The sequence below is a fragment of the Melospiza melodia genome, chromosome 4, assembly GCF_035770615.1.
Source record: "Melospiza melodia melodia isolate bMelMel2 chromosome 4, bMelMel2.pri, whole genome shotgun sequence".
Classification (NCBI taxonomy): Eukaryota; Metazoa; Chordata; class Aves; order Passeriformes; family Passerellidae; genus Melospiza; species Melospiza melodia.
The window spans coordinates 84,113,666-84,136,538 of record NC_086197.1 but is presented as its reverse complement, the minus strand read 5'-3'; the positions used below and the strand labels follow the sequence as shown (position 1 = coordinate 84,136,538).

General features: G+C 41.0%; 1 protein-coding gene across 3 annotated transcripts in view; it reads right to left on the bottom strand.

Annotated features, from left to right (window-relative positions):
* Nucleotides 1-22,873, bottom strand: part of MAPK11 (mitogen-activated protein kinase 11) — a 53,145-nt gene that overhangs the window by 11,686 nt on the left and 18,586 nt on the right. For 2 of the 3 annotated variants that reach the window (XM_063155410.1, XM_063155409.1), the window contains exons 2-6: nt 5,786-5,915; nt 4,804-4,862; nt 3,613-3,724; nt 1,303-1,332; nt 1,121-1,168 (exon numbers count right to left, since the gene is read on the bottom strand). In XM_063155410.1, coding sequence (XP_063011480.1) covers nt 1,121-1,168; nt 1,303-1,332; nt 3,613-3,724; nt 4,804-4,862; nt 5,786-5,800 — 264 coding nt within the window. In that variant the 5' untranslated portion in view covers nt 5,801-5,915. Of the gene's footprint in view, nt 1-1,120; nt 1,169-1,302; nt 1,333-3,612; nt 3,725-4,803; nt 4,863-5,785; nt 5,916-18,971; nt 19,155-22,873 lie in introns of those variants that run through there. The other variant, XM_063155408.1, reaches the window with a different exon arrangement.

Here is a 22,873-nt window from a genome sequence, read left to right as displayed (position 1 = left end):
TCTCCTTGCTTCTATTTCCTTTTTGTTAGTACTTGGAAATATCCACTAGTTTGTCCTATTAAAAATAATTTGAGGAAGTAAAGCTAAAAATATAAACAAAGCAGAGAGCAGTGTAACAAATGCTAGACAGGGAGCTGCACAGATTTCATAATAATAGAAAAAAAACCAGAAAAAGTCTCCTTTATTTCCAGTACAAAAATACAGTACATGATCAAACACAGATGACCCACAAAATTTCCCAGATGCAGAACATACATGCATGAAGACATTAAAGAGATAATCATGAAACTTGCTGAGCATCTGCAAGTGTCACTAAATCAAACAGGAACTACACTTTCTCACCACAGATCCGGATTAGTGCAGGAACCTAACTGCACTGCTCTTACTCATTATTGTGGCTTTTTGCTGATCTTGTGGTATTTGGAGTCTTTTCTTAAATCCCTCGCAGCTGGGATAAAGTGATTACATCAGAGTCTTAGAAACAGGAATAAAGATGTTTCTGGCTGTCATGGAGGAATGTTTAACTTCTCATTCTTAAGCTTAAAGGCTTAGAAAGCTCCAAGACATCTTTTCCTTCTCCAGAGTCTCATGTTCCTACGCAGTATCATATCACACAGACACACCAAGAGTTGTATCTATATAGAGGTATACATCAAAATAGCATTTGGGAAGCAAGGATTATAGGGTTCTTTTTGGTTGGTTGGGGATTTTTGTTTCTTTTTCTTACTGCCTGTAACTGGTAATACTGGTGCCTTTGTTGTCACCATTATTTAATATAGCTTGGATGTTCTACAGATACAAAAATGAAAGTTGTTACAAGTTGTATACACGGCAGATGCAGACACATATGACAGGTCAGACTCTCAAGACATCCTCAGTTAAGTACTCAGTCAGAGACCAAATATTATCTCTGTACCATCTGTGGGGTACATAGGGATTTTGCAAAGATATTTGTATTCATATTAAATTAACATTTGGGAAAAAATGTTCACAGAAATGGGCAAGTAGCAAACAGTTGAAATTAATGGAATGAGCCATAAGAATGGTAACTAACATTTTCTTAGAAAACTGTCATATTGAGAGTTTTTACAACACTCTGTTACAAAAGCATGATACCCACCCTCAATTCACAGTCTTCATTTACAGCTAGGTTACTGGGCTTCAGGTCCTGTGGCAGAACACAGAATTAGTTGAGTACTACTTCAGCCTTTTAAAATATATTCTAACTATGTCTTAGCAACATATCTGATGCACAGAGGGACACATTCCATAAATCTTCATTACCTCAAAGACTGAACTCACCCGATGGATGATTCCAGCTGAGTGAATATACTGTGAAACAAAACAAAACAAAAGGGGTAAGATTTGAAGTTAGAGGTGAAGGGAGGTCAAAGAAAGCCACTTGTCTTGGTTTTTTGCTTCTGAGACTGTTTTATATACAGAAAATACCTACGTCATACCATGTTTAGAGATCAGAGGTATGTCAAACTTCAAAACCTCCCTGTTTTGTCTTATCCAGAACTGGATATTTCAAGAAAGGTAACCATGAAGACTAGATTTCACCATGAAAGGCAGCACACTCAGTGATTCTTCTGTATAAAGTCTCCTACCTATTTGGAATTTGTTCCAGCCTTCCCTGGATGTTGATCAGCAGTGGCCTAGGGAGCAGCATGGTTGACTCCTACAGGATATAAATCACCTCCCCATACTGTGAACACTGATGCGGGTGAAAGCAGACACACCTGCACTCTGGGACAGGTCAGTGACCAAAATATCCCCCTAAGCCACAGCATTGCTTCAGGTCCACTTGCAAAGTGGTATTTAAGTGGCTATTTTGTGTGTCTGCTATTTTACATAAAACATTTAAAATAAAAAAATTAGAACAGCTTACTCTGTCATTGCCTATTGTTCTCCAGTTAGGATTAACAGCAAGTTTATCTATGATCTTATCTACCAGCATGAGCAGGGCCTTGAAAACCTTCTATTCTCTAGAGGTGAATTCACCTGTTTTAGGGGAAGGGATTAAACACAAAAACTCTATAGCAACTGGGAAAACCCAAAGAGAACACAAGGGCATTCTTCATGTTCCAGACCTAAGAACTGTTTATCAGAAGGCAGGGCCACCTCTCAATGTTCTCACAGCAGCTTCAAGCAGCTGAATGCAGGGAGCCAAAACACTGCTATCAACAGAAGGAACTGTGTCCCTGCTCTGCTGAGACAACCACAGCAGCCCCTCCTGGTGCCACCAAGCAGTCATACACAGGATCAAATGTTCTTTTGCTAATGAGACATGAGAATTTCATGAGAATTTCAATTCCAGAAGAGAGGAGCTACCAGCAACCTCTCCCCTTTGGAACAGAGCCAGAAATGCACCTGAGTACTTTTCTGAAATTAATATTCACTTAGAGCACAATTCTTACTATTATTTAGCTTTGACACAACATAGACTTATATTCAAAACCACAAGCAGGATAATTAATGCCAGAATCCATCTTCCTAACTAAGCTATTAACTCACGTAAATGAGACAAAGCAATTAAGGGCTCAGTTGTGCAATTTTTATTCACTAAAATCTGTTCTTAAAATGATGGAACCTGCATGCATGAATAAGAATTATTGTCTCAGGCACAAGGTGACTTGCTGAAAATCATTTAATAAGAAAATCATGTAATAATATTTCAGAGCCAGTATTTACCATGGCTTGCTTTCAAACACATATTATTTTCCATGTCTAAAATATCAATTACTGTTAGGTTAGCAAGTAAAGCTGCTGACCTCTCTCTTCTGTTTGCTTTTACCCTGGGAAAATCCATACTGGTCTGAAAAAAAGCTTAGCACCTAGTAATGGGAAGCATTACCTACATCTTCTGTTTATAGACACTTACATATTAAACATCAGCAAAATGATACATATTCTGATTCTTTTGGAAAAAAAAATTGCTGTAGATTCATTGCCAATCGCCTGTGTCATTGAAGTGTATAAATATTAATTTATTTGATTAAAGGAAATATTGACTTTACAGGCACACTAAATCCTAAGTGATTGTGTGCAGCATCATACATTGCTGGGATAAATTTCTACTCCTTGATATTTCCCAAAGGACACAACTAACTTGGTTATCTCTTCACCCACAAGACACTCTCTACAAAAGTCAGGACTGTGTTTTTTTCAAATGGCCTCATGCCTTTCAAAGCACAAATGTGAGTTACTTCCCATATTGTTCTTTATCTATTCATATTGTTTCCATATTGTCCATAGTGCCTCAAAAATTCTGAAGAATATGAAATGGATAAAGAAAATATATAGCATGTTATTGTCCTGCAATAGGAACTGAAATAGATCTAAAATGATCTAAAGTTAACTTTCAAGGGGAGTATTCACATGTATTGTGCATGTAAACATTGGTAGGCTTGGGGGTTTATTTCTAGTTTAAAAAATTATCTGATAATTGATAAATGATTGCTAGTTGTGCACTTTTAAGATATTAAAAAAAAAAAAGCATTTAAGTATGCTCATTGCAACCATCCAGGTTGCAGCATTGCAACCATCCTTACAACATTTAGGTTGCTGACTCATTACCACAACATTTAGATTCCAGGACTCAGACAGTACCTTAAGACCTCGAAGTAACTGATAGATGAGAAACTGTATATGATCATCTGTTAACTTCTGGCACTTCACAATGTTATTCAGGTCAGCACCCATTAAATTTGTCACAAGATATCTGTGAAAATACAGAAGTGGGGAAAAAAAAAACAACACAGAAAATTCTTCTAGAAGAGTATCCACACAGGACATGTAGGCTCCTTTTCCACTGTCTATTAACACATTTTATATCCTTTAAATCATCTGTGAGTTCTAATAATGCAATCACTACTATAAGACTTAATATAATTAAAAAGAAAAATCCTTGCAGGATATTAGAAGATTTTATCTCTGTTTTCTCCATGACACACTACAGCAGTGATACATGCAACACATCTTTTGATGAAGAGGAAGCCTCACCCAACATCAAAGTGGCAGCCTGAGCCACCAAAACTACAGGACCTGCAAGGGCCTGGAATGTCTGATGGTGGAAGGAAATATTAGAGAGTGTTTTGTGTAACTTCCCTCTCTGTTCCCACTGGAAGTTTTATTTTCTGACAAATTTTGCAGAAACATTGGTTATTTTCCAAGTACAGAGCTGGAACAAAAGCATGCATCTGTCATACCCAATTCCCATTTGTGTAATTTTGCCCCAGAGTCAAAGGGGTTTGGTCACTAATTTCCATGGAGACAAAAACATGTTAATTACTATTTCTTCTGCTAAATTGTTTTCTTAAGTGCTCATACAATTATGTAAAACAAAAGGAAATCAGCATAAATCATATGTTTGAGTCACACCAAAATATACCTGGTACTAGGTTAGCCAGGAGTCTAGCCTAAATTTACCTTGTATCAGTTAACTAACAGAACACCTTCCTGCATTCCTGAACTCTGCCATCTATGTATGAACAAATAACCCACAGTTTACAAACACACAGTTGAAGTGAAAAGGTTTTAAGTTTATTGGCATTTATGCAGCATTAAATCATTTACCATACACCTTTAATCTAATTTAAATAATTTAAATTTTCATTTAGAAAAGTACAAAAATGAGGTCTATCTCTCTGCCTCCTCTTTTGTGGAAAAGTTGCAAAAATATTTTTACAAAGCTGACTGTGGCTGAAAGTCTTTTAGAAATGTATGTTCTTCCTTTTTAAAAGCAGAATGGTATTTACTTACTTAGTAAGTAGTCAGAATGATTTAAAAAATTTTACTTACACTTCGTTAAAGTTTTCTATTGACGTTGCAGGTGTAAAAACATCAAGCAGTCCTATAACCTGTAAGGCGAGAGAAGGGGCAAGAAGTGACATTTTATTTTTACAAACCTGTAAAGCAACATGTGATTTGTATTGACAGTGCTCAACATTTTCAGGATGAAACTTACAAAAATATGACATATGGTTATACTGAAAATTGACATAGTAGGTGATCTATAAAGGTATCACCTCAGCCATCTTAATTACAATCTTAATTATGAAGAGTAAAAAAAAAATAAAGGCAGAAGTAATGTCTCATTACAGAAAAGCTGACACATGCCTTATACAATTGTTATACTTTAGATTATGCACACCTTCATCACCTTTCTTGGTCTGTTTTCATTAACTTTTTTATTCTTTCTCCAGGATATTTTTCAATCAACCATATTTTATTCAGGCTTCAAGTCATCAAGCTACCTTTAAGCAAGTGGATGCTCCACTGAAATCAACTGTTTACCACATAAACTTAGACCATTAATTAGTAATGTGAGATCTGAAGGTCTACTGCCTTTCATTTAACTATCACACTGTTGTCAATTGCAACAAGACTTATCTGCCCCTAATTTCTCAACAGAATCCACATTCAGCAAAAGCAGGTTTGAGGTGTGGGGTCTTTTTTTTTCCTGGGCTGATGTTTCAAGATGTTTCAACAGTAGTGAACAGAATACTTTTATTACTTTATTAGAGAAGAGTAAGATGACTTGTTTTGAGTTTCTTTAACCTCACCTTCAAGATTTCATTAGATATTTTTAAAATAAAAATGCAGTGTGCTGCTGAAAGCTTCCAGTGACTTCACGACACCCAAGGTGGCTAGGTCCAGGTATCTTGGGTAGCTAGACAGTTGCATACACCTTTTTGAAAAAGATTGTACCTAACTGAAATTAAGATTCTATTGTAAACTTTTGTAAGGTCAATCCAAAGGGAAGAACTCACTCTCCACTTACATTCTCGTGCTTCATGTGCTTAAGCAGCCGAAGCTCCCGGTAGGTCCTCCGGGCATGGATAAGCGATTGAAAAGGTCTTGAGAGCTTTTTCACTGCCACCTTCTGTCTTGTTTTGGTATCATAAGCTGAGCTGAAAGAGGGAAAGAAAAAGTCCACAATGATGGCATGTTCTACAGCAAAGCTCTCCACCAGTTCACAGAAGGAACTTGCAGTCTCCTGAGGGCTCCTACCCCTTTCTTCACCCTCTTTCACCTTCTACTCAGGGACTGCAACCAGGGTGCTTAGTCAGCAGTAACTCCCAAGTATTCCAACACAGGTCCCTTGTTTTCCATAGCAAATTACTAATGCTCATGGTACTGCTCAGGACTCATCCCCAGGCAGCCCTTTCCCCAAATGGCAGGAAAAGTAACCAGACAATTAGCTCCACTCATGCAGCTCCAGCCTCCAGCTCCAAGGCAGGGCTCGTAGGGAATATGGGGATTCAAACTGAAGTTTGTTCTTACTGAGCAAATTGGAACCTTTACTAATTAGAGGAACACTGCCTTTGTATCTATGAATATTAATTATTAGGTAACCATTAGCTTGATAGACGACAATGTCCCCAAACTGGTATCAAGTTAGGATGCTGACATAATCATGCCCATGCCTTTCCCAACAAGTGAGGAACGGGCATGTCTCATACTCCAGCCCACATATCCACAGCATGTGCTTAATGTCCCACAGATGGAGGTGCCCTGCTGAAGAGGACACTAAGTATATAATCAATATTTGCAAGCAAGGGAGACCCACTCTTTTTTTTTTTGGGCATTAGAAAGACATGACAAGCACAAGCCACAAACAGATGTCTGATATGTAGCACAGGGGTAAAAATGATCCCTGTATGTATTAATTCATACATAGTACACTACATAGTACAATTATAAAAAGACTCTGTAACCTCCTGTTAAGAAGAAAAAAAAATTCTTTCAGTTGTTACTCTTACTTATTAAGTAATTGTGTTCAATTAAAATACCTAGAAATTCTCAGTTTAAAGAGTGGATAACACTATGTGTACTTGCTAGAGAGCGCTAACAAATTAAGAATCTTCCCACACATTTATCTTATTACAGAACTTTTTTGGAATTACAAACACAAAAATTAAACAACATGAAAAATGCATGGAGTAGAATGTCAACAGTCACAGAAAATGCTATTAACTTCTTCTGCAGTGTTTTAAACACTCTCACAAATCGTTGTAGAACACACCTGCTAGAGACAAAAACCACTCATGGTGCCTGGAGTAGCTTCCAATTTAATACACAGAGCCTACAGTCAGCTGCAAATAGGTGGACTCTGACACATATTTGGTGCTATGCTACAGTCACAAAGAGCCAAGTGAAGAGCAAAACCTCTATCTGCAGGATAAGCTGATGGTGCTAATCAGAAGAAACAAGGGATACAATCAACATGCAGGAAGAACAGTGGCATCCAAAAGGTGATTGTCCTAGAAATAACCCAACCTCCACGAGGCCAAGCCAGAATTTCATAAAGACAGAATAGAAGCAAGTAGATCTAATTAATAAGTTTCCTGTAGGCTCTGTGGAAGGAGGGAGTCACTCATGAGATAAATGACATCGATAAGCAGATTACTTAGCTAGTTCTTTGCAAGCATCACAGAAGCTGATCTTCTGCCAAGTTTTAAAGGTGCAGAGTGCTGTGGTTTTGCTGAGCACCTCAGAAAGGGCATTTCCCGAGCAGAAGAAAGAATGCATAGGAACGAGGAGAAGACTGGAATCAGTCTGATGAGTGGATGGAAGGGATACAACAGAGAAAGTCATTCCAACAGTGGGGCAGGGACTGAGTTATTCAGGATATGTGGCTTAATTAGATGGAGCAGCTTAAGGAACAAAGTGTGAAAAGAACTGACAAACAGAAATATTTTAAATTCCACTTGACCAGCCACAAGGAAAGCATGAAGGTTGCAAAAATAAATCTAAAGAAATAAAAAGGAAGCCAATGCTTAGCTTCTAATATAACAAAGATTAGATGTAATTGCCCTGTGTTTAGCCATGGGCAACAAAGCCACTGGAGAACACTGCCAAGTCTCACAAATGCACACTGACTACAGTCTTTCCAGTTTGGGGGAAAGGAAATGTTTATCCAGGTAAATAAATAACATTGCTCAAAACACCAGTTTGCTTAACATCTCAGCTTTTCTGGTAATTCACAAGCCTTCCCACTCTTGCTTGCACCAGTCTGTGAAATACTGTACACATTACACAAGAAGGCTAAGAAGAATTAGATTTTAAGCCCGTTATCATGATAAACATCGCTCTCTTCCCAATTCTAAGTTCAAATGTGAGTTTCAGTGGTTTCAAAACCACTGATCTTTAAGATGAATTGCTTTTTATCTTCTATATGACTCAAGGCTGCAAAGCTTTCAGATGATACAAAGCACAATCTTTTTAGCTTCAGTAATTCTTATGACAGCAGCTTTTTAGACCAAAGATGGAATCACATAAGGATAGAGGAGGAAAAGGGAAAAGTGAAAAGGGAAAGGAAAGTTGAATTCTGAGACCTCCAACAGGAAATCATGAATCGAAACTGCCCAGGCCAGGGACTGACTTGGTTTAAATGAGTGCTTCCACACTCAACTAACCAAAGTTATAATCAGAGCTAATGCCTTCAGACTCCTTCCTTGCCTGGTTTACCATCATCATAATTCAAGTTATTAACAGTAAAGCATTCAAAAATATGTTTCGTGTTGTTCGAACTGTCTTGTTTGTCAGATTCAAGGAGAACTTGTATATGTGATCTCTGCTACTGCCTCTGTGATCACATTTTTAGACTAGATCTCTCTGTCTTGCTATTATATCATCACAGCTACAATCTGGTTTGTCCCCTGAATCCCTCATCAGCCACTGGGTAAACTATTAGGTGATAGAAGGAAGGAAGAGTTGCTTCCCTTTCTTTGTGATCTCCCCATGAATGCTCAGCTTTCAGAGTAGAGTTTCAGATGTCTCTGGAGAGGACATCTCTGGTTCCAGCCAAAGTAAAAATACAGGCACACCTGTGCTTGGCACCTGTAAATCCTTCCTTGGGGGCCTGTAACCAGCATGGTTAAAATGACTGAAAATTGCTTTTTAAAAAACCCCCAAACCCATGCTGATAACTATTTTGATTTAACAGGGAAGAAAAGGGTTAGAGGCCTATTCCATGGTTTAACCACAGCTGGCAAAGTGCCACACTGCTGCCTGCTCACTCCTGTCCACTCCACCTCAGAAAAAAAAAATTAAACTTAATATGTTGACATAAGAACAATTTAACAATTGGAACAAAATATAATAAAATGTAATCATGATGCCAAATAACTGCTTTAGACAGACTTTCCATCATAATTTAGAAAGAAATAGAATTACACTATCTTTTTAGTTAACAAGAAACAACTTTGTAACAATCATACCAATATCTTTTTCAGATATGATCGCTCTTGACCCAGAACCCATCAGAGTTATGACACATTTTTTGCTGTCTCTCCTTTTCAAGATCAAGGATAAAAAGCCATTACTCTGCTGGGATGGCATCATTTTCACACAGATTAGAGACTTTGGTTTAGTGTGATATTCAATCATTGCTTAAATTAGACTCACCTTTTTAGTGTTGTCAACTCCTATATTTAATAATTCTATTGAAGTTCCACTAGATGAAATATCAGTTTTTAGTTCTGTGCACATTTTCCCAGTTCTTAAGATTTCAGAGAAAAGTTTGAAGACAGGGAGCTACTGCAGTCCAAAAACTTGAGAGGCAGAAAGCATGGGATTTTAACCTCAAGATAACCTTCAAGCCTCAAGATAACATTATAACTTTTGATGAGATATGGATTTTGGTAGCTGTTTATAACTATGGCTGTACATACAGTAATTTCCCTAGTATCCAGAGAGTTTATCCTCTGTGGTTGCAGAGCAGTAAAACTGGACAGACAGGCCATTCACGTGTGCAGCCTGCTCAGACCCCTCAGGGATTTTGGGGCTAGAAGCACACCATTCACCTGTGGCTGCTTAGTCTTTGGGATCAGATTTGCCTCAGCAGCTGGAGGGCTGTTTGTAGGAGCCTGATCTTAAAAACCCCACATGGAGCCAACTTGGATCTGATTTAGTAAACTCCAGGATTGAATGCAGGAAGAATCCTTCCGGGGATCAGCTGTTCACCTTGAACTATAGCTAGTCCCTGAAATTCCTAATGCTGTGGGCTCAGAGAACATTACTAGCTGGGCACTGCCCTACCTATAGTGCCTGGAAAAAGTTCATCTTGAATGCAGCATTCAGTCTACAGGTTCTCTTCATTCCTGGAGCCAGCTCAGATGTAGCTGATGCAGAATGAAGGTGTGACCCAAAGCTGGCTGTCCATGGTGCCAGTGTGGTGTCTCCAGAATCATTCCTTTTGCTGTAGGTTACTTGTGTCAGACAATATTCCATCCCTTCAATGTTCCATCCCTTCACTCTGGATAACCACAAGATTTTGATTGTCTACAAAGTCTTTTGGCATTATAGCTGTACAAATTATTTAGGTCTATGCAATCTAAGCAACTGATTCGGGGTTAGCTGGAAGAACCACAAGACTAACTTTTCAGATTTTTTTGAAATATAATTCAGTATCTCAGCTTGCAAGGCTGTTACCTTTATATCATCAGAAGTTTGACTACTGGCTGGACACTATACCAAAACTTGGAGAGAATGCCGGACACAGCACATGTGACAGTGACACTGGATATTCCCCATAGTGTTCCAGGTATCTACTTTTGTTTCTTTCACTGCAGCATGAGTTTATTTCCTTCATTGGGTCACATTCCTCCAAAACATGCAAAAATTCCCCATTACATGTAACTGTTAAGAGAAAGACAACAAAAAAGAAAGAAAAACCCCAAAAAGGCAATTCATGCTCAAAATACAGGTTCACAATTTTGAATTCTTATCTGCAGATCTCAGCACCCTTTCAAGTACCCAATGACTCCTTCCACTGAAGGTGACATGAACTTCCTTGTGGACAGATGTACTCTTAATTTGGAAGATGCTAAGTTATTGAGAAAAACAAATAGCAGAAGGGTCTGTGTGAGCAGGTATTGAAGGGGAAAGAACTGAAGAAGGGTCAACACTCAGAGAATCTCTTCACTGATGGAGGCAGCTCTTACGGCACCATGCACTGGCAAGTAAGATAGAAAAGAGGGACCACAGGAACCCTGCCCTGGGACATTTTCTAGCAATTTCTTGCAATTTGGGTTCCTAGAACTACAGTGAATAACAACACTTTTTTACACTTCTCATAAATGTCATGTAAGTGAAAGAAAGTAATCACACGAACAACATGTAATTTTATTTTTTATTTGCAAGGTTTTGTTTGTGAGCTTCGTCTTCTGGGACTTACCTATCTTGTTCTTCTTCTTTAAAACATAAATTTCTATTTATTTTTAATTTAAATAAAAACCTACTTTTTATTGAGACATGAAGGAGCCATGAAAAAAACCCCACACAGCATCCATCCAATACTGGCAAAGGATCATATCAGCTATTGGCAGTGAAGGAAGAGAACAGAAAACGGCTACCCAAAGCCATTTTGAGTTGGGCAGTAAAGTAAACCCAGGAAATGGTTAATTTGTTTCTTCTTTATAAATGTTTTGTTACTGTTTTGCAAGTTCATGTTGGTGATTTTCACTCCCCGCGTGCCAGCTGTAAGGTTTGTTTGCTAAACTATACAAATCACAACATATATGTGCATCAAAAGGAAACCATAAAGAAAAATTAGATGGTGGTGAGAAAAAACAGAATGAGGATGTAATGGGAAGCTCTGAAACTACATGTTAATTTTCTAATTAGACAAAAAACCCCACTTGTTTGATGATGACAGGTGATTGTACTGTAAAAATTACATCCCCTCACTTGGATATGTTTCCAACACACCAGGCTGAGCAGTAGCATCAATGGTTTTGGTTTTAGTACAATGATGGTTAATTATCTCAGATTAATTTACCCCTAAATCTAAACATAACCCCACAAATATCTTTTATATATGCAACACAATTGTTCTATAACCAACATAAAAATATGTTACTGTTTTTTTTGTTTTAAGCAGACATTTTCAGTGAAAAATAATCACTCTCCACATGTTTATGTGAATACATCACCAGTTTTCATTCAATGGAACATGATCATAAAAGTGCTATATCAGCCTCTGAATCCACAAGCCATATTTTATTTTTTGATCTGTCTCCTATGCCTCCACAGTGACTTAAACATTTAAATAACTTTACTGAGGAGCAGTCACACTTTTTTAGGTGAAGGTACAGACAGCACAGCTTATATCAGTGGGACTGATGTATTTAAAATCATGTTTCTGAAAAAAACATACAGAAGGTTGGGGTCATAAGCTGTTAGTTTCCTCAGCATGTGCAACCAGCTCATGGATACTAAAATAATCAGGCATTGTACATAGCCTGAGCCCAATGTCAGTAAGTAAACAAGAATATCAGTCAGCTGCCACTAAACCAGTACATTGCTAGTGACAAATATGTTCCATTCAGTATTAAAAAAAAAAAAAAAAAAAAAAAAAAAGACTAACAGGTAGTTATATATTGTGGGCCTTGAAGCTTCAGCTGGAAATTTTCGCAGTTAATGTAGATATAAATTTTAACATGAAAGATATCAGTGCTTTCAAAAACATTAAACAAATCCATACAGACAAAATCTCACTTATATTTTGTCCTTCTTTTTCCTATTCCTCCCCCCATTTCTCCTTCACATTTCCTGTTTCCTCTCTCCACAACAGCAAAATATGAAATGGTAGCAATTTATTCCCAGGGTTCAGGGGTTTGAAATGTCCTCTCCCTTCCCGACTGTATGGGCAGAATTGAGATATTGTATTTTTGGTATGAAACAACTAATAGGTTCTGGAATTCAAACACTCCTTGTGAAGCAAGCAACCAGGCCCTAAGACTTTCAGGTCTTTGGGACAGGGACTGTGTTCCCAGATGTAATCATGGCTGACAGCAGGACAGGAAAGGAGGCAGCTATGCCACTGCTGCCTCATGCAGTCAGCAAGGTAAGTATCATAAAAAATATATTGAAGTAAGGATGGAGGAGCCCTGTAGAGAATACGCTCTGTTAATGTATTCTTACAGCCACACAGAAGGCCATTCCATGACCCCTGTTGCCTTTCTGCCACAACTGGTTCACCTCATGCCTCTCATCTCTCTACCATCCCAAGCCTTCCCTTTCTCTAAAAGAGATCTCATTAATTCCCTGTGAAAGAAAACCTGCACAATACAAAGTCCCCACTTCTTAACCTTGTCTTTTCTTCACCTTTCTTCACAAACACCTCTATCACCCTTCTCATTCCCACTTGTGTCAGGTGCTCCCAAGATACTCCACAAGCTTAGTGACAGCACCCTACATAGAAATCTCTATCACAGCAATTCTCAGCCTTTCTCATCCTTCTCCACAAACACCTCCTTCATTAAATCTTATTAGACATTCTCATTTAAAATAGGGACCTTGACACCACTAATTACCATCCTGCTTCCCTTTCCTTTCCCAAGTTAGTTAACTACACTGTTCCAACAGCTGGAAAATACTCAGGATGAAACCAGAAAAAGGAAGGACAAGCAATCTGCATTCCACCCTAGTTTTCCACAAAACCACTCTCAACACACTCCCTATTTGATGTCTTCCCAGCCAGTGCTCAGAAACACCCTCCCGTCTTCCTTCATGTACCTTTCACAAAAATTCCTAAATTCTTGACCTTCTTTGGCTTTGTAGCTGCAAATCCCACTGTGCTTTTATTTCTAATGGCTATTTCTTTATGTTCCTTTTAGTATCTTTTTCAATCTGCAACATTTTTTTGTTGCTTCCCTTATTTTCATCCACTCACTCCAGCAATACTGCTGCAAAGATCCTCCTTCTAATTGGTAACACTGACTATGTAACCTCTTTTATTTAGTTCTCCTCCCCATTGCAACCTCACCTTCAAGGCCTTGTTTCTAAGTATTTCTGTTACATATACTGACTTTTAAGAGCTGTCCTACCTCTAACTGGGGTCTCATATCAGCCTGCATGTCAATTTTCAAGCAAGTGTTTGACTATGCTTAGAGGGCTCTATTGTAAATATCTACACCACTAAAGAAAGGTGTCAGTGCTTTCCTTCTGAATGCTGCATACCAAAAATAGACAACTCCTATCGGGTCTTGGACAGCAGGATTTTAACAATGTTGTGGAAAAAGCTTCCAATAATTATAACCATTTGTAAGATGAAGTTCAGCCCCTGCATTTATATTGAAAACAAAAGACTTAATCAGAAAGCAGCCCAAAGGGAGTCTACAAAAATACATGTGTGTCTGGGATTGTGCATTTAACCTGTAAAAATCTATACCATCTTCAGTTTCCAGCTGTATTTACATACAGCAGTTGTGTGTTACTACTACTCTAAAAGTTTATCCCAGGATTTACTATTTAAAGTAGCATGTAGTGCTACAGTGATACACACCACAACTCCAGTAACCTGATCTCACAGTTGAAATCATACACTTAGTATCAATACAGCTAACTAAACAGATATTAAAAAAAAAAAACCCAACAGAACCCAACCTGAAATCATCGAGTACAATCTGGGATGAAGGAATTTTTCTTTTTGTCTGCTAGATTCAATTTACAGCAGCTTTTAAAACCTTTACATGATACTGAGTTGTCTTAGCATCTTCTTAGAGTTCCTCAACGTGAAAAGGATGGTATCAGCAGTGTTATGTTCCAGTATTGCAAGCTAATGCCCTCAAAACATCTGCGAGTACCAGAAGCACAGAATGGGGTGAATGGCAGGAAAGAAGGGGTTAAACTTCAAGATCACAACATTCTGCTTCTATTTTTCCACTTGTACTTCCTCAAAGCAAAACTGTAGCTTAAACACCTTCTCCCATTCTTACCCAAAATTAGCCAGGACATAATGAATCTTAAGCATGTGCTTAAAGGGAACAGGATAGAGGGATGCTGGAAGTGTTGTAAACAACTTTGCTTTCCTGCTTTTTTTGAACTGAGGCCTGTGCCACTACACTTTGACTTAGCAGACCTCAACTTAAACATCTGTTAGGTCACCTGAGATGGTATTAGGCATTGCATAGTCTCAAAATCAAAAGAGACTGAATGTAAGTACTACTGATGGCAACAGACTGAGAAAACAGTGCAGGAGTCTATGGTTGTGAAGAAACTCTGGACTGAGTTTGGTTCATCTTGCAAGGTCTGTTCTTTCCAAAGGAGGCAGAACACAGAGCCTGCAATATGCTAATGGCAAACAACCTGTTGGAGAGATCAGAGACAGCATCCTGCAGAATGCCGTCAATCCCTCCCAGGCAAAAACAGGACTAAATAGGTTAGAAGGCAGTTTACAAAAGCTGGTATAAAAAAGAGGCATAGAGGCTTAAAAAAGATGCAAAGAACAGGAAACCCAAAATCTATACATGTTTCATAATTTGTGGTATAATAACAAGAAGTCTTTTAAAAAGATGAAGCTCTTTCTCAAGCAGGCAGCAATGCCACCTCCCAGAGGAAGAGGTGGCCAGGCATCAAACCACAGTGGAACCACCAGGGCAACACAGCTGGAAAGCACAGATGCTCCAGGCTAAAGGTCCCATTTATAAGCAACAGCACTGGGACAGTTGGAACACTCAAACAGAGCCAGAATTCTTATTTTAAAAAGCAGAACCATAAGGAACAAGAATTTAAAACTCAGTTTGACCTGAGACATAGTCACTTTTCTCTAGAACTGAAAAGAAAGGATTGTAGATTAAGACTACCTTGTCAAAGTAAGGTATCTTGCTTCCTATCTAAATGGCTTAATATAACTTAAAGGCTGCAAAATTCTCAATTAGCAGGTCTGGTGCCGGTCCCTTAAGAGTGAACCAGCCCTTTGACTTCTGTGAGAGGCAATCCAACTATAAAGGCTGGGCACCAAAAATGCATTTTTGGAAGAAAACTTTAAATTTAACCAAATTTTAGCTTGAGAAAGCGTTAAAATAATAGTCTAATAATAAAAAAACCTTGCCTTGATAAGCAAAGCTATAGCAAAAAAGAAAACAATCCCAAACCACACCAGTTGTGCATGTAAATTTGATACTTGCCAATAAAACCCAACCCCTAGAAAAAAAAGGAATTAAGCAAAACATACTGTTGAAAATGCCAATGATAACTTTACTTGTAATTAAACTATACACTCCCATCCCTCACCCCCTGGCTTTAAACTTTTTTTCCTAAACTTAAAAAATCAGATCTGACAGCAGCAAATGACAGAACACACAGGAGCTTGAATGGCCACAGGAAAAAGTACAGGCAAAAGAAAGCCTTGCACAAAGCTAAGGTACGAGAGTAACATAAAAAGTACTTCAAGGATTAACTACTTGAGAGAAAGACCTCACAGCTCTCTCTGTAATTCACATAGATGCCAAGGTGCAACTCTGCTTTGCAGTGCAGCTGAGTTTGGAAGATTTCCAAAAGCAAATGTTCTTTGTGATATGTCATTAAAAAAGTGACAAAAGCACTAGAGCTTTTTATACAAGGGAAGATTTGGGGTTTCTACCTATTCCACATCTAAATAAAAACAAAAAAAAAAACCCAAATGGGAAAGCAGTGTGCTTGGTACAGCTATACCTCTAAAAGTGAATCTCTTTTAAACCACTAGTATCTATCTCCATAGCATATTTGATGCATCTGCAGCTAACTCAAACACAAATTGTACTGGACACCTGCAACGTCAATAAATTGGGCCAAAACACAGCCTCCTGACACAAACTGCTCTATTGGTTTTGAGCTGCCAGCAAAAGATGCTTAAATGCAAGCATTTACAATATGTCTCTTATTATCAGTTATCAATTCAGTTACCCAAGTCTGTGGGCTATGACAAATAATTTACTGTTAAAAAAGAAAAGGGTAGGCCTAGAGAAGAATTTCACTGAGGCAGAAAAAATTTGTTACAACAACTCTCTTCTCATTTCAAAGCCAGCATTTGGAGTTCAGGACCTTGGCTGCTATTCATCAAAGCACTTAAGAATTTGTTTAATTCTAGTAGTTTCTGTAAGACTTGAATATGTTTTTAGGTATTTTACTGAATAGGAGTACAACTATTCACAGAAGCAATATAGCATATTACTCAAGGGAATGGTTGCATCTTGTAGGTCTCCTGGATAAAGCACATGCACACAGACAGAAAAAAAAAATCAATTTCAATAGACTCTAAAAATAGAGGGCTTTTCTCAAAGAGATGCATACCTTTTCCTCACATTCAAGCTTCTATTTGGGTTTATACTTCATTGATGTTAACAAGGCTATTAATATAGAGCAAAGTTTTATTGCTAAATTCTATTTTTAAGTGTCTATTTTAGAGTAAATCTTTATCATAGCATGTTCCAGTTTCCATTTTACATCTTCATTTCCTAGGCTTTGCAATTGATAAAAATTACTAGGATTTCCTTGGCTGTGCAGTTTCAAAAACCAAAGCACCACCTGTGCTGCAAGTGAACCACGACATGTTTTCACTTCCTTTGCAATTGCTCAAAACTCTTGACATCTCATTATGAAATTCAGTAAAGTAGGTCTTTCCCTCAAAACTATGTCAGCATAAATAGGGAAAGTAACCAGAAATGCAGTTTCAATTGGAACACAAAAGTAGTTACTCTGCTACTGCATATCCATCCAGCTCTTAGTTTACTTTCTCCTCTTTCCTATCACAAACTAAAAATTTTATAGTGTAAATAAATTAAGTCGTTGTGGAACTATTCCCAGCATCTGCTCGGAGCAGTTAGCACATGCTAACTACAATGACACTCACATGGTATTGGCCTAGACCTCCCTGCTGCAAGCATAAATTAGAAATAATAAAAAAAGAGAAGAATTCAAAGACACTTCACACCAGTTCTGAGTGTTTCTGCTGATAGTTGGAGGTTTTTTGAAAACGCATACTCTTAGTTTATGTGCAAACTTGGACATTTCACAGAGCTAGAGAATTAACTAATACAAAACTGTTCTCTGGTATCTGGGGAAAAGTGAGAACTACTGCATGAGTTTAGAGCACAGCAAAAAACCAAAGTTCTAAAGAAAATTTAAAAAAATACTTTTATTTAAAGTAGCACCTGCATTTAAAGGGCCATGGATTATTTATTATTGATTATTTTTCCACTCACCCAGCTTACAAAAGAAACACGACTCTCTCAAAAACCCTTAAACCGCCACTATTATTTCCATAAATTGATTCAAAGCTTTTATAAGCGTAGTAAAATGTGCATCAAATACTAAAGTAAAGCCCAGCCTGCACTGGGAGTTCCCGGGAGTGCAAGCCTGACGTAGGAATTACCAAAGAAAGAGAAACGCTTTATGACAACATGTGGCAAACCCTTCCAATTCCTTAAGACGCCGCAGCCCTTGGGCAGCAATCTGTCCTAATTTAGGATCCCCGGAAAGCCCGGGGTGAGCATCCCGTGCTCTCCCTCAGCCTGCCCGGCTCCGGGGGCAGCTCCCATTGTCTCGGCGGACAGAGCGCTGCGCCCGCCGCGCTGCCCCGGCCTTGCGTGTGTCCCGGTACAGCCCCGGCGGGAAGGGCCGCGCCGCCGGGAGCCGTGCCGGCCGGGGCGGACCCCGCTCGGGGACCCCTTGCCCAGCCCCGCCGCCTGCCCGTCCGCCCGCTCGGAACCGCCATGACTGTGCAGGATTCCGGGCTTCGGGGCAATTCTCCCTCCGGAGGCGGGAGCAGCACCGGCCGCAGCGGCCCCGCGGCGGGCGGTCACTCGGTGCTGCCGGCCCGAGGAGCAGCACGGGCGGCAGCCCGGAGCCCGGGGGGCGGCCTCGGGGCAGCGGCGGGAGGGCGGGCAGGGCTGCCCCGCGTTAGCGGCGGCGGGAGGGCGGGCAGGGCTGCCCCGGGAGCGGCGGGCGCGGTTGCCCGGGTGACGGCGCGGCTTGCCCGGCCCCGCGGGGCCGCCGGCCAGGGCAGCGGGGCGGGAGCTCCCCCCACCCCGGTGCCTGGCGGACACGCCCCCGCCCCGCCGCCGCCGCCGGCCCCTCCGCTCCCGCACACGACCCCCGGCGCGGCGCGGCGGCTCCCGCCTGCCCCGCATTGTCCGTCCCCGCCGCCCGCCGGCTGCACCTGCCGGCTCCCGGCCCCTCTGCCGCCGCCCCGCACCTACCAGACGGAACCGTAGGCGCCGGAGCCGACGGGGGTGAGGTTCTGGTAGCGCTGGGGCACCTCCCACACCGTCTTGTTCAGCTCCTGCCGGTAGAAGCCGCCGCGCTCGGACATTTTCCCGGAGCCGCCGGCAGCAGCGGCAGCAGCAGCGGCAGCCGCCCCTCAGTCGAGGCTGCACGGCCGGCGCCGGCGGGGAGGAGGGACCGGGAGGGGAAGGGGAGGGGAAGGCGGAGGCCGAAGGGGTGGGGGCAGTGGCCGGGGCCGGGGGAGCCCGGGTGGGGACGAGGGGAGGCTTGACGAAGGAGCCCAGCATCCCCGGGGCGGCACCCGGTGTCTTTCCGGGGGGCCACCCGGGGGCTTGCGGGGAGTGGCGAAGCGCCGATCCCGCCCCGGAGCATCGCAGCCGGGGCGGTGACGGACCGGAGCGGGGCCTCGCCGCATCGGCCGCCCCTGCCCGAATGTGCGGGAAGGGCCCGCGCCGCCGCTCTGCTCCCCGCGGGGACGGTGGGGACGGGCAGACCCGGTTATCCCGCCCTGCGCCTGGTGTCTCTCAGGCTTTCTGAAGCCTTGCTGACACCTTTCTTTGCCACGGCCACCTGAAGTTCCCTGTGGGCCCGCCAGGCTCCCCCCGTCCCCAGCTCGAGCTGCAGCCACTGCGGCGCTGACCCTGCGCCGGGGGATCCTGCGCGGGGCCAGTGCGGGCCCCGCTCACTGATGGAGCCCCGGGCAGGTCGGGGGTTTTCTCAGAGTCCTCTGGTGCCTAAAATTTCCCCTTACCGCATTGATTCCCGCATGCAGTCGTCTGAGTCCTCTTCATCAATGAAGACTTGAGCCCTCAAGACAATAGATAATCTTGAAAACTTTAAAAGTCCAAAATTCATGCAGCAGTTAAAGGTTCTCTGACTTTACTGCACGTTTTCTTTTCTCCAAAATGTACCTTATGCAATATCTCAATGACCTCTGAAATCATGACAGCACTACTGCAATGTTACCAGTATATTTCTTTATGTATTGTTTCCTTCCATGGCTTCTTACACTTCTTTGAGCACCCGTAAGTTACTTGTACATAGCCTGTTTGCATAGATTCAGTGTACTGGGATTGCTTTACACCTGCCTTTGAATCACTGTGGAATATAAATCCTTGCATTTCAGAACCCTCCTGTACCATGGATTGCTGTTCGCTTTGGCAAATAGCTGCTCAGTTTGTGCTAGGACATAATGTGAGTGTAGAGAACACGTATGCTTGAATAGTTGTGAGCATGATGGGACAGAAAACAGGTGTTACAGATGCTCCAAACACTGGATGATGGTTCAAGTTCCAGCTCTGAAACCTCAGCCCATGTTGCATGACAGGACTTCCATACTAGGACTTTCAAGTGAACAGCACCAGCAACTTGGCATTTGCTGGGTGCATTTCAAATAAAAAATACACGAGTGGTATTACTATAGCCATTTATCTACAGCCATCCACTCAAAGACTACTAAGTGCTCCTAAAGCAATAGTCTAGTTCTCACTTCTACCTTTCTCCAGTGCAGCAGACCTCTCCAGTTCTCTCCAGACTGCTCCCTGGTCCCACTTGAATTTCTGTGCTGAGGGCAGAGTGCATGAAGGAAGTGAAAAGTGTAAAAAAATCCAACAATACATTAATTTATTTTATTTTTCTCAGCACCACTGTATGGAGTTTTAAAACCAGAGTAAGAGTGCAGTGACACTACAGCAAGCCAAGAAGAAATATTTCTGTCACTGCCATCCCCCATCTTATTTACCCCTAAAGTAAGTGGCCCCAAATGTTTACCATTGCTAAAATGGAACAAATACTCCTATTTGCTAACTTTTATTGTACTTTGTCTCTAGAGGTGTTTTGGTGTATTAAATTATTTCTTTCTAAATGCAGCCATGATTTTTGGAAGTTGTGTCTGTCCATGTCTCCCCAAGCTTTTAATCATACAATTTCCACAGGAGTTCATTTTTCACATTACTGGTTAATATTGGTAAATATTTACAGTTGGTCTCAATTTTCTGTCTTCTCTGAGTTCTGTGAGTTATTTGTGTTGCAATTATGACTCCAAGACTGTGCTTGATATCCTTGTTTTATTGGATACTACGGATATGGTCTGCTACTGTGTGTAATGAAGGAGATAATGGAAAACATCAAGATGCAAGGACATGTATTTGAGTTGTCTCAGAGCTAGGTAGGTTCTAGGCCTCCAGAAGCCTCCCATAAAGCAAGCCCTCACAGCTGCCTTTCCCATGGCAGAATCAGCTCATCCATCTTTGCCATCTCTGTGAAGGAAGAGGAAGAGGCAGAGACAGCTCCCTTGTCAGCTGGATTCTTCTCTTTTAGCTGCAGTTTTACAGGAGGTGTGACGGCACGAAGAAAAGATCAGGTCACAGCTTCTGCTGTACCTGTACATACATTGCCTTCTTAGGCATACTGTTACATAAAACTGAACCTGAAGCTGTGTTGGGACTCCCACGGACAGGGAGAGCCCATGAAAGAGCTGTGGACACTGCACAGCCCTCCCCACCTTGCCCTGAGAGCATCCTGTGTGACAGTTCCTCACCAGGTCAATGCTGGTGGCCGGAGGGCGGTGGCAGGGACTCACTGCCCATCACACAGGGCACAGTGCTGGGAGGGGACCCCGTGTGCTGCAGTGGGACAGGCTGGGACACACAGGCATCTTGTGGGGTGGGATCAGCTGGGTGAGCCTCCTGGCTGGTGAGGCAGCCCTGCATTCAGGGATGAGGAGGCTGTGCCCCCAGGAAGGGTGGGATGCCGTCCCTCAGACACACAGCACATCTAGCCGGTACCAAAGGAAGCAAACTTGCTGGCAGAGCACTAACTTGCTGTTGTGACTCTTCTCCCACTGCATGGTCAAACCCCACATTAGTCTCATTAGAATAAACCTCAGTGAAAACAAAGGAATTTATTGTTTTAGCCAGTTATGAGTTGCTAATTTCCAGTTGTTCCTCATTCCTATTTTTTTGAATTGGACTTGATGATCCTAATGGATCCCTTCCAACTCAGTGTATTTGATGATTTTCCCTCCTTTTTTTGTTTGATATATTACAGAAAGCTTGCACGTCTTTGTTACCCTCCTCCAGGTTCCTTTCAATTCTTATTTATTCTTTCTCTAGTTCTGTTTTTGTACTCAGTTTAGAAATCTCAAATTTTATATATAATGGAGTTCAAAGATTGCAATTTTCATACTAATAATAAACATGAAAAAGAAAGAAAATGCCACCTTAGTACTGAAAACATATAATTTCCTGGTGGAAAACAACCATATTACTGTAAACTCAGCACTGATTTAAAAAAGACTTTGAAAAACATAGGACAGATTGTTTGCATATCAGAGTTCAGACTGTTCTCAATACAATTGCTATGAATATAGGATAGCCCTAACTAAAAATCTACCAAGTATCACTGAGGTTTTAGGATGAACCACCATGGTTCTGTCACTATATCTGCTATGTACTTAACTTTGTAGTTGGAGATGTCCATTAATGGATTTCACCATGTCCACCTGAAGTTAATCACAGTAAACTAAACATAGTAATGTTGTGAAGGTGCTTCCTGTGCCACTTTTGAAAATGTTGTAGGGTATATGGAACATATTTATAAAAGATTTATTTTTATTATATTTTATACTTTTATTCTTTATTTTTATTCTTTATTTATTGGTTTTATTTGCAGGTTCTTGTGAATTTCTGAAACTACATCTACAAATAACATAGGAAAGCTGCCACTGTTTGTAATGACTGAAAGACAAAGTACAGACAGCAGGAAAGGCTAAATGAAGTCCTCTGTAAATAGCAAGTCAATCATTACCTACTCCTAACACATTGGTTTCCATGAGATTGCTTTGCCAGGGACCATGTATCTTTGTGACTGAATCACA